This window comes from Lolium rigidum, chromosome 7 (genome assembly GCF_022539505.1).
Source record: "Lolium rigidum isolate FL_2022 chromosome 7, APGP_CSIRO_Lrig_0.1, whole genome shotgun sequence".
Taxonomy (NCBI): domain Eukaryota; kingdom Viridiplantae; phylum Streptophyta; class Magnoliopsida; order Poales; family Poaceae; genus Lolium; species Lolium rigidum.
In genome coordinates this window covers 337244424-337255682 of record NC_061514.1, presented here as the reverse complement: position 1 = coordinate 337255682, position 11259 = coordinate 337244424, and the positions used below count along the sequence as shown (strand labels likewise).

The 11259-nt window shown below is 43.7% G+C and overlaps 1 protein-coding gene and 1 long non-coding RNA gene across 10 annotated transcripts; one reads left to right on the top strand and one right to left on the bottom strand.

Moving 5' to 3' along the window:
• Nucleotides 1-2: 2 nt before the first annotated feature.
• On the top strand, nucleotides 3-10496 carry LOC124670557. 8 transcript variants are annotated; one of them, XR_006992560.1, is made up of 12 exons: nucleotides 3-263; nucleotides 5348-5482; nucleotides 5771-5988; nucleotides 6188-6304; nucleotides 6422-6586; nucleotides 8157-8431; nucleotides 8524-8635; nucleotides 8752-8925; nucleotides 9013-9145; nucleotides 9244-9505; nucleotides 9607-9841; nucleotides 9973-10496. It is a non-coding gene; the product is annotated as an uncharacterized LOC124670557 (long non-coding RNA). The 8 variants fall into 8 exon arrangements; XR_006992558.1 differs by having other exon boundaries at nucleotides 5348-5500; nucleotides 8157-8369; XR_006992559.1 differs by having other exon boundaries at nucleotides 5348-5500; nucleotides 8157-8413.
• Nucleotides 2630-3764, bottom strand: LOC124670556 (chlorophyllide a oxygenase, chloroplastic-like). Of its 2 annotated transcripts, none has more exons than XM_047207040.1 (3): nucleotides 3596-3764; nucleotides 3195-3473; nucleotides 2630-2956 (listed from the first exon to the last, which is right to left on the bottom strand). In XM_047207040.1, the coding sequence occupies exons 1-3, from the start codon at nucleotides 3668-3670 to the stop codon at nucleotides 2684-2686; spliced, it is 627 nt and encodes a 208-aa protein (XP_047062996.1). In that variant the 5' UTR covers nucleotides 3671-3764; the 3' UTR covers nucleotides 2630-2683. The 2 variants fall into 2 exon arrangements, with proteins under 2 accessions (XP_047062996.1, XP_047062997.1); XM_047207041.1 differs by having other exon boundaries at nucleotides 3195-3440.
• Nucleotides 10497-11259: the final 763 nt, after the last annotated feature.

Below are 11259 nucleotides of genomic sequence, written 5' to 3'. Positions count from 1 at the left end.
TATGCCGCAAGGCATTCTCCTTTGAAAATTGAGGATCTAGTAGTCTGAACAGTATGGAGGTTGAGTCTACATATTTGGAATGCAAGCTTGAGCCTCTGATTCATCTGCCTTGAAGTCAAAGTCGTCCGCCTGGAGATGTAGCTCCAACCTAATGCCGAACACCACTCCATGGTCTCTGCAATGTTGCTGAGGACAACTCCAGCCTCGGCGCCAAGTGCGGCAAGTTCTGCCTCGTCCTCACCAACCAAGACGATGATTCATAGGTATGCACACACAATTGCCTAGATTGAATTAAACGCCCCTGTCCAGATTTAGATGTTTGTAGTTGCAGGCACATGACTACATGTCATGATAAAGTCACTTTTTCTCAGACTTCTTTCTCAAAGCCCACTGTTAGCATTCTGTACTGAATGCTTGCATACCACGTGCATGTAGCCTGTGAAAATAATACTTTCATGTAGCTATTCTATTTTAACCAATAATGAAGTTTTAGGAAACATATTTCACAGTGGTATAAACATGTAGCCTGTGTTCTTCTTAAACCAGACTGTTGAGCTTCTGTTTGCTGGTGTGCAATTGTAGTACTCCCTCCGTCACGAATTAGGCGTCGGAGGGCTAGTGTAAAACACTTATTGCATTTCGACCCTTTCTATTCCGAAAACGTCACCAACCCATCCCCAATCGAATTTTCCCCAATCGAATCTTGGCGGCGGACTCCCGTGCTCGCAGTCGCAACCTCCCGCCGGCGGACTCGCGCGGTGGCGGACTCCCGCCCTCGCGGTCGCAGCCTCCCACCGGCCTCGCATCCTGGCGCCGGTGCACTCCCGCGCCCCTCGCAGCCTGGCGCCGGCAGGCCTCCCGGTGGAGCTCGCAGCCTGGCGCCGGCAGGCCTCCCGGTGGAGCTCGCAGCCTTGCGCCGGTGGGCGGCCTCCCCGCCCTTCGTGCCGGCGACCTATCGCGCCTCGCGCGCAGGGCCAGCAGCATCCCGCGCTCCGTCGCCGCTGCTGGAGCCGCCTCTCGCCGCCACTGGTGGAAGCCGTTGTCCGCCGCTGTTGGAGCTCCCCTCTCTCCGCTGCTGGAGTTCGAGGAGGACGAAGCTGCTGGAGCCGCTTCTCACCACTGCTGCTGGAACCCGGTGTCCGCCGCTGCTGGAGCTCCCCTTTCCCCGAAGCTGCTGGAGTGCAGGCCGGTGGCGGTGTTGGGGGACTGGTTCAAGTCGGTGATCTTGCCGTCGAAGACCAGCACGTAGCTGCAGCGCACGTACCCGTTCTGGCACATAGCATCCAAGGAGAGCCGGAGTTAATAACCTGCAGATGTTGGATTGTAACATTAGTTTGTTTCTTCATTTTCATTGGAAGTTCTAACTGTATGGGTTCAACTTCAGTTTCATTTTAATGTACAGGAATATTGTTGAATACTCCCTTTCCTCCATTATTCTTGAATCAGAGTATCTGGTCATCTGCAGTAGTCCATCATGTTGAACAGCATCTACATGATGGTTACTTATTAACAAGACATTTTGAAAAGGAGATTAGGAGTTCAAACAAGAACCTTGTTAGCAACTGACTAACTACACAAAAAATGACAGTAGCTAGAATTAAACAAGCAGGTAATATGTTTATTTCAACAACTGTTCAGCCATTCCAACAGGTCATATGTTCAGCCCTTCCCTTGCATTTTAAAACAGATTAACTATGTGGTCTTTCAGATGACTTGGGCAGACAGAATACAAGGGAGTACATGAACAAATCAATTTGTATAACTGTGTGGCCTAAATAATTCATATTGCACATACTCCATTAGTTTGTGTTTCCAAGATATATCAGACACTTGATAGAACTAACAGTTGTTAAAGAGCAGGAAAATAAAAGCATAATTGCAGGCACATGATAGAACTGACAGTGAACTGACAATAATTTTACCTCAATTCCTCAACCATGACCCATTGCATTGTAGTGCTCTTTGCTTAGTACTTGTTGGTGTGTCCGATACGACCATGTGTCAAGATCATACACATTACAAAGTGTCATTGACAATTGATAAAATTCTAAAACCACATAAAAATGGATTACTCCAGAATTGACAATTGACAGAACATCAAACGAATATAAAGAAACCAAAGGCTCCAGTAGTTTCGTCCAGCAGGATACCCATATGTTTACCCTGGTTAAACTTTTTACCATCTACTGTATTGCACCATAAACACACAAGAACAGTCTCAGCTGGGTTTACTTGCAGTAACATTGATTGGATCAACATGACAGACACTAGCAAGGTACAGGGAAAAAGCAGGGCCCTGGGCCTTTTCTCCAAAAATGCAGACTGGCCTCCATGCAGGATTTCACATGAAACAGTGGTTCGTTTTGATGTTTGTTTCGTTCAAATGTGAACACCAAAGATCCCCGAAGAATAACATGTTAACCTCAGGTTTACTTCAGTAAAGCTAACAATCTAGAGAAACTTCACACCGTGTTCAGAATAATGCTTTTGTTGCAACATATCTTTCCCAACTATGAATGCCATAGGGTAATGCTTGTGTTGCATCATATCTTTGTCAACTCTGAATGCAGCCCATCAGGTCTGAAAATGTGCATCTGGTAAGAGATGCACTGACCATGCTAACTCTTAAAATTAGAAATTGGATAGGGCATCTTTGATCCTGGATAGGGCATGTGTCGTATGATCATTTCAAAGCTGGTAGATGAACCATACTCCTCAATGCTAAACTTACCGTATGTCTATGGAATATTTGAAACTTGAAACCCATTGCAGCAAGCAGAACATGATGTGCTAAATTTTGACACTTGGAATATTTTGAAATGAAACAAACTTCAAAACAACATACTCCTACCTGGTTCTGAGCTTTTGCTAGGCCCTCCTGTAACCCGGCAAGATCTTTCCTCAAGTTTCCGACGGACTTGAAGTCTCTCGCTAAAGGATTCAGAACCTCCACCACCTGCATTTCATTTTTCACAATCCATGTTATAATCCACACCATCAAATTCCATCCAGAATTCCAACCTCAACCATCCAGAATTTGCAAGGAGTAATTCTGACATCCATTGGATCCTCTATGCCTAAGTCTGAGTAGCAATTACAGTAAAATTGGGCTACTAGTGCAGAGAGAAACATTTCTTTGAACTTACTGTTACTGAAACTAGCTACCACCATTATTCAGAACATATTCTCCATACCTTGTTGTGGAGCACAAATGATGGTGAGCAGGTCCTGCTGGGCCCTCCAGTCGCAGTACTGGATGTGAAGCGGATGACGTCGAGCACCTGCTTGGTGTCCAGGAACTTGCCCAACTCGATCGGAACCCTTGGCCCAGGGTCGTCCACATGGAACAGGGCCTCCCAGGGGCCGTTGTCCTTCAGATAGTCAGCGCCGTCGTCCCTGAGCACCGGGTACACCTTGATTCCGCCATACCTGCCGACGCCCTGCACCTCAGTTTCCCCCAGGAACATCATCGTCTGAGAAATGGAAAATTTGGGGGGAGCGATTCAGTAGAAATTCAGAAGTTTATCGCCGGACACTGTTCGTCCATCGCCGGAAAACAACAAGAAAAGAAAACAGGGGAGAAGCCCGTGCTCACCTTTCTGGAGAGGCACCTGAAGGAGGGCTTGATGAGCAGATGTGGCACCAGGAACAGCGAAGCCGCTGTGGTCATGGAGGGATGCCGCCGTCCCCCGTCGTCGCCGCTGCTGCCGCAATCGAGCAGCGAGAAAAGAGGATTTTTCGGGTCGAGACAAATTCCTCCACCAACAAACTGGACTGCAGCTCCGCCGTGCCTCCACCACCACCACCGAGACATATCCGGAGCAAATCCCCATTTTGAGCTCAACCTCGACTGCAGCTCCGTCGTGCCTCAACCACCGCCACGACTGGAGCTCCATCTCCACCGCGATTGGATCTACTCCAGCCACCTCCACCACTTGAGCTCCGCCGTGCCGCCGCCACCGCCATCAATGAGAGATCAGGAGGAAAATCACAATTTTTAGCACCACATCGGTGGGCACGAGAGGATGTAGGCTCGGGGACGTGATAAGAGGGGGAAACCGCTCGATACGAGAGAGAAGAGAGGGCAGCGACGTCGGGCGCGCGTGGGACGGAGGGGGAAGGCGTAGGATGGTGGGCGCCGTCGATGATAGCGACGAGGTTGTCGGGGCGTCGCCAGGAAGAAGACGAGGGCGCAGTGCGGAGGGGTGCGGAGTTTTGTCGGGAAAACGAACGGGTGGTTTTCGCAAAAAAAACCCTTTCGACACCTAATTCGTGACGGAGGGAGTAGCTGATCTGAACTACTAGATCGAAGTGGTTGTTCTTTTGGGAGTGAACACAAGGTTGTCTTGTAATGATGAACTCAGTTATGTCCTTAACGATGCAAGTGTGCTGCTTCTTATCTCAAAAGTTGGATGTTTTGCACATAAATCACTGTCTACTTATTTTCTAGTTTTTGCTTTCGTTGGTCATGTTTTATTCTTGTTTGTGTATAACGAGGAGGACTAAATGATAGCATGACCTTTTTTGACAAGATGACCTCGACACCTCTGTCTAGGAGCTCGTTGACATGGGCACCCTAAAGTTAAATTTCTTTTAGTTGTTCTGAATCAGTTGTTGTCATGCTATCAAGTACGCACTATTCTGCATGGTGTTCTGGGTCGAACCAGGCACTATGCATATTTTTGTAGATCATTTAAGAGCTATATAATTCATGCATATAGCCCATGTTGTGAATTCTTGACCATTTCATGGGTATGTGTGTTTTCTCATACTTGGTTGTTCATTGCTTAGAACAACAATATGCATACTCTTGGTTGGTGGTGTTTTTAAACAAGATTTTTGGTTTGATTGAAAATGACTATTTTTTCATGTTTCTAAAGTCATTTTCCTTACTATGCTATCAATCTTATAAGAAGAGTTGCGCTATCAAATTTGTTTGCACTATTGATTAAGTTGGAGATACTTCTGTTGTTGTCGTCTTACTGTTACTTGACTAGTAGATACATATTGGCATGCATGTAAGTATTCCTGTTTGCTGGTAATGGATGAATGATCACAGCAATCGAAATTTCGATATATTGGAATATGTCCATTTCCTTGTGATGAAGAACATGAAATTTAGTTTGTTATTTTGTTGCTTTGCATCAGTATTTGTTCGAGCAGATTGTTTGGTTTCGTTGAAGCAAATAGTATGCCGTGTTTTTTCTAGGTTTTCACGTTCTATTGCTTTTGATTATACATGGTTTACTCACTGGGGTGGATTTTTTTTTTGGTTAGTTCTGCTACCACTTTGGTGGTATTTTTTTCTCTGTTAACTGATGTCTGCCCTCTTTTTCCATTCATACAGAAAATGTTAGGAGAAATAGGACATCAGCTTCAGAGTATTTCCAAGAAAAATGCTAGCAGAGACGGACGATGCCGACCACTCGTTCATTCTACCAGCAGAAACAATCGAGTGATAAAGTTTAATAGCAGAGTGACAGTCAGTGCAAACTCTGAGGTTCTTATTCAGGAAAATTTGTATTGAGCCATGCCTTCTTGATATTCAGTTTCCTTACGTAACAAAATCCAGTTCGTCTGGCCACATGTTAAATTATCAACTCATAGTAGTGTTTGACTTTGGAGTGTCACTCATATTGTAAAAAAAGAAGGAAAGCCTCTTGTTGCTGTCATTAGCATATTTGGTATGATGTAAAGAACAATCTAGTCTATGCATGTTCATATAGGAAGAAAATTTGATCGGCTTCTTGGTCTGTTGTCGCGCATGCAGGTGACGGATGGCCGAGACGCTGACCGAACCTTGTTCTTGGAGCGATCGGTGGATTGCCGTGGTGTTGGTGGAAGGGAGAGTCCTTGATGTAGCAGCATCACAATGGACAAGCCTGGCCAGCATCTCCAATGGATATGCGATTCAGTGCGGCCTGTCTCTGGAGCTAAGATGAACAATACTTCTGCGGCTCTGCGAGATATGATAATATCATCAGCGAGGTGTCCTCAACTTTCAGTTTTAGTGCTATTTAGTACATATAAAAGCTTATATTTTTGATATACACTATGATTGTTGTATACACTATTATGGTTTGTATTCTTCAAGTTTAATAGTGGAATTCAGAAAATGAAGTAAATTTATACCCTAATGTGTATGTTTCACTTGCAAAGTTAATTGACCAGTGCCATGTTTTTGTAGTTGAGATTCACCGACAACAACAAGCTGAAGCAAATCTACGCCTAGCACAGTCGTGGTGAGTGGTCTGAGCATTCCTCCTCCAGCAAGCACATACCAAACATCCGCAACTTAGACCGGGTAAGATGTACTTCTAAATTCTGGCTGGCATGAAAGGCCCAAGAAGCGCAGGACCAAGCCAGTCATCCGCTTGATGTTGTCATACCTGGGCAATTGTTGATGTGTTTCGCCCTGCAGTTTGAAGAATCTGATAAGTGAAGGGCATAGCGGCTAGTGTGTTGCTATCTTTGTCTGCCTATGTTGTCGGCAAATCAAGTTTTGAGATTGAAGAGGGACACATGCTACTGGTGACTCCTTGGAAGACAAGGGACACTGTTTGGGCTACAATAAAAGAGAATCCTGGTATGCAGCATGTGAGACAATCATTACCTGGGTTAGTCCCATCTTTTATATGCATTCTGGTTGCTAACATCCATCACCTCTTGTAATGATGAACTCAGTTATGTCCTTATCGATGTTAGTGTGCTGCTTCTTATCTCAAAAGTTGGATGTTTGCACATAAAGCAGTGCCTACTTATTTTCTAGTGTTTGCTTTTGCTGGCCATATTTTGTTCTTGTTTGTGTATAACGAAGAGGAATAAATGATAGTGTGACCTTTTTTTACAAGACGACCTCGACACCTCTATCTGGGAGCTCGTTGACATGGGCACCCCAAAGTTAAATTTCATTTTGTTGTGCTGAATCAATTGTTGTCATGCTATCAAGTGTTGTTCTGCATGGTGTTCTGGGTTGAGCCAAGCACTATGCATATTTTTTCAGATCATTTAAGTGCTAGATAGTTCATGCATATAGCCCATGTTGTGAATTCTTGACCATTTCATGAGTATGGGTGTTGTGTCATACTTGTTGTTCATTGCTTAGAACAAAAATATGTCGACTCTTGGTTGGTGGTGTTTAAAGAAGATTTTTTGTTTGATTGAAAATGACTTTTTTTTCATGTTTCTGAAGTCATTTTTCTTACCGTGATATCAATCTTACAAGAAGAGTTGTGCTATCAAATTTGGTTGCACTATTGATTAAGTTGGAGATACTTCTGAGGTTGTGGTCTTACTGTTACTTCTTTAAGTAGTAGATACATATGTGCATGCATGTAAGTATTTCTGCTTGCTGGGTAATGGATGAATGATCACAGCAATTGAAATTTGATATATTGGAATGTCCCTTTCCTTGTGATGAAGAATATTTGTTCAAGCAGATTGTTTGGTTTTCTTGAAGCAAATAGTATGCCATTTTTTTCTAGGTTTCCACGTTCTATAGCTTTTGATGTCCATGGTTTACTCACATGAGTATCTTTTTTTTTTGGTTCGTTCTGCTACCACTTTGGTGGTATTTATTTTCTCTGTTTAACCGATGCCAACGAACATAGCATGAAAACCATGTCATCTCCACCTGGCATGTTTGATGTATGTATTAACAGGCTATTATATGATTCTTCTTATTCTACACATGAACATCGGTACATGTTTGAGCTACATGTGCTGGCTAGATATGAAGCACATCAGTGCAGCAAGTGAGTTAGAATGATGGTCAAGTCCATCGTACCAGTACAATAGTAGGTCATGAGAATGGAAGAAACTGTACCCTACAAGTAGATACATAATGCCGTTGTTTATGTAGTTTGTCCCTTTTCCTTGCAGAATATTCCTGATATTTTTGTTAAAGCTGGTAGACTGATGATATTTGCTTCCTTCTGAATGTTTTATTGGCGCGGTATGGCCTATATGGTAGTTACGGCTAGTGAAATCCTCCAAACTATAGTGACACTAATTTTTTGTATCCTGTGTCTGATAACTTTCTCATATATGCCGATATGAGTTACTACTTTTGGACCTTTTTTCTTATTATTTGGTTGTACTGATGTCAATCCTTTGTCTGTCCATCTAAAATTTAGTTCTTCTTCTTAATGGTCTAGGCTACAACCCCCTCCCGCTGAGCTCCTCGGGTTGCTTCTATTAGTCATGCGGTGTGGTGTTAGTTGTATTTATGCAGCACCAGCCTCCCCGAGCTGCGTGTGCTAGCGTGCACCAGGGCTAGAAGCCTGCACCTTCCTGGAGATGCGGCTCCGTTCTGATGCCAGGGGCCTCGGCAATGCTGATGAGGACAACTCGACGCAAACAACGGCAAGGTCTGCCTTGTCCTCACCAACCAAGGCGATAAAAGCTTATGATGGTTGTATACACTATTATGGTTTGTATTCTTGAAGTTGGATAATGGAATTGAGAAAATGAAGTAAAGTTATAGCAAAGTTAATTGACCGGTGTCATGTTTCTGTTGTTGAGATTCACCGACAACAACAAGCTGAAGCAAATCTACACCTAGCCCAGCGGTGGTGAGTGGTCTGGGCATTTCTGCTCCAGCAAGCACATACCAAACATCCACAAATCAGATCAGGTAAGATGTATTTCTAATTTCCGGCTGGCATGAAAGACCCAAGAATCGCAGGGCAGAGCCAGTCATCCGCTTGATCTTGTCATACCTGGGCAATTATTGATGTGATTCCCCTACAGGTTGAATAATATGATAAGTGAAGGGCAGAGCGGCTAGTGTCTTTCTACCCTTGTCTGCTTGTGTTGTCGGCAAAGCAATTTTTGAGATGCAAGAGCGACACATGCTACTGGTGACTCCTTGGAAGACATGGGACACTGTTACCCTGGTATGCAGCATGTGACAATCATACCTTGGTTAGTCCAGCTTTTTATATGCATTCTAGTTGTTAACATCCAGCACCTTTTTTTGTTGAATTAATGATGATGAACTGCTACATGCAGGTGCCCCACTGGGAGGGCTATGTGTGGCCTGAGTTGAAGACTCTTGCACTTAGGGTCTGTGGACAGAGATGCTTTTGCTGATGACGCTGAATATGTTTTGCCATTGCCTTTGTTGTTTCAAAATGTTGAACTGGTAGTGTATTGTTTTGATGGAAATCTGTTTCACTGAAGAAAAGCTTGTTTGTGGACATTGTGCTTACTTATATTTTGCTGAAACATGTATGTTTGTAGGCCCTCTTGCGGTCTGGCTATGCGGTGCGTTGATGGTGGTGGTGCTATTCCTGGGCTTGCCGATGCTTCCCGCTCCCCTCTTGGGTTAGGCTTGGGTGGCCCCTGGCTTCGACTACCTCCTCGGTGTGGCGGCCGTGATGCTCAGCCTCGGCTACAAGCTTTCCGGAGTCTGATGAGATACTGGTTCACCCTTTGGTTATGTGGCTACCAACTTACCAAGTGCTCTGTGATTTGTTGTACTTACTTCCTTCATCTTTGTCAGGTATGCTTAACTATGTGCCCCTTGCTTCATTTTGGAGTACATGTATTTTAATTTGTGCCTTATGTTATCTGGTCATTGAGATGTTCTCTTTCTCTTGGTAGGGCACCCTCAGCGAGGCCAAGATGTACTACAGGGCGATCATGTTTGTGAAGGCGGACTGCCAAAATCTGTCCACCTTCCTGTTGACAAGTTCCCCAGATCCAGTTCACCCGGTCTTCGAGTAGTTCGAACTATCGCACACCTGCAAGTCCTCCAGTGTCTTCTTATCTGGGTACAATGTCTTCCAGCCTGCAAACAGAGATTAGATGGTTTTGAATCTAAATACGAATTCTTAAGGTATATACATACATGTCGATGTATTCGTATCTTGTAGTTTCACGAACGAGAACTAGCTATGCTGTATGTGAGGAAAGTAAGTTCTATAATATGAAATGTCTTCTTAATTCCAAGTGTATTGCTTTATGCAGGTAGTGTCTGAGGTTTTTTCCCCAAGGATGGCAGATAGACGGATAGACCAGATTTAACCTTGCATTGCTTCATTAGGATGGTTGCTTATTCTTTTTGTAATCATCATATCTGAGGTTCTTATTGGATGCTTCTCTGGGATACCAAGTGAAGTAACAGCATGACTTCCTAAGTAGGTGCTATGATCAGAATGCAAGAATCTGGATATTGTCTCCATGGTGATGCGTTGGTTGCAGCCTTCAGTTTCATGTGGTTCCTCCCTATGGTTTGGACTGCTCAATCAGCCGATGCTATCAGCAGGGTGGAGCCATGGATTGGAGAAGGAAGAAGCGCAGATCTAGATGCCTGGTGCGGTGATTTTGGATTATGTTGGTTTCGCTGCTAGGATTGATCAGCAATCGTTAAGTCATAAGAAGTTTTACATTGTTGTTTTGAACTATTCTTGTAATGGCATGGAATTGGTACTGAAATATGAGTGGAGTGCTAATTCTATGTATGTAAAAATGAAACTGTTGGTGAAGCATTATCTTCAAAATTCGTAGCAAATCATACGTGTCTGGTACTGCCTATACCTGTGTATGCTGCAGCTACGAGAAGTTAACTATTATTTGGATTATTGTATATGGTCCATCCTTTCGTAATTTTCCTATGCATAGCCAAAATGAACCTGTGCGATCAGCAACCATGATAAGAACTCAAAGAAATTCAGAGAGGTTATATTCTCATGGTAACCATGAGTTGATGGAGGCCATTTGTAGGTACCCAATTGTATGATTGATCTACCAAATGAGAGATTGCAGAGCATGAATGATTGCTACGTATCTGGTGGATGGATTGATTGATCTACCAAATGAGAGACTGCATAGCATGGATGAATGCTACATACGTGGTGGATGGATTTCGCAGCCAGGATGCACATTCAGCTCGGCGTTGGTTTTTTTGGTTGAGTATATAAGATAAGGTCGATCTAAGCTAGCACATGAGTTGAGCATGCAGCTAGCGATGGGTCAATGGGTCAATCTACACGCATAACAACTGATTTAGTCGTACTCGCATATTCTTCTGTCTATCTCTCTCTCTGTGTCTTTTTCTCTGAAACAAAACGAGGACAAAATAGTCTAATATAAGCTTATTTAATTGGATCACTCAATACGAAAAAACGAAAAGCAGATCTTTGTTTTCTGTTTACCTAGCCAGACGTAACAAGATATATGTTCCTGCAGTTACGGGATTTGCAGCCTTGAAGAGGGAAACTAGTATTTGAACTTTAGGAAAAGAATAGAATAGAG

Bases quoted from the DNA above. Each gene is read 5' to 3' on its own strand.
- LOC124670556 (XM_047207040.1), bottom strand. From the start codon at position 3,670: ATGACCACAGCGGCTTCGCTGTTCCTGGTGCCACATCTGCTCATCAAG. The intron at 3,474-3,595 runs GTGAGCACGGGC...TCCATTTCTCAG, and splicing joins TCAGGTGCCTCTCCAGAAAG to ACGATGATGTTCCTGGGGGA. The intron at 2,957-3,194 runs GTATGGAGAATA...AATGAAATGCAG, and splicing joins CATTTGTGCTCCACAACAAG to GTGGTGGAGGTTCTGAATCC.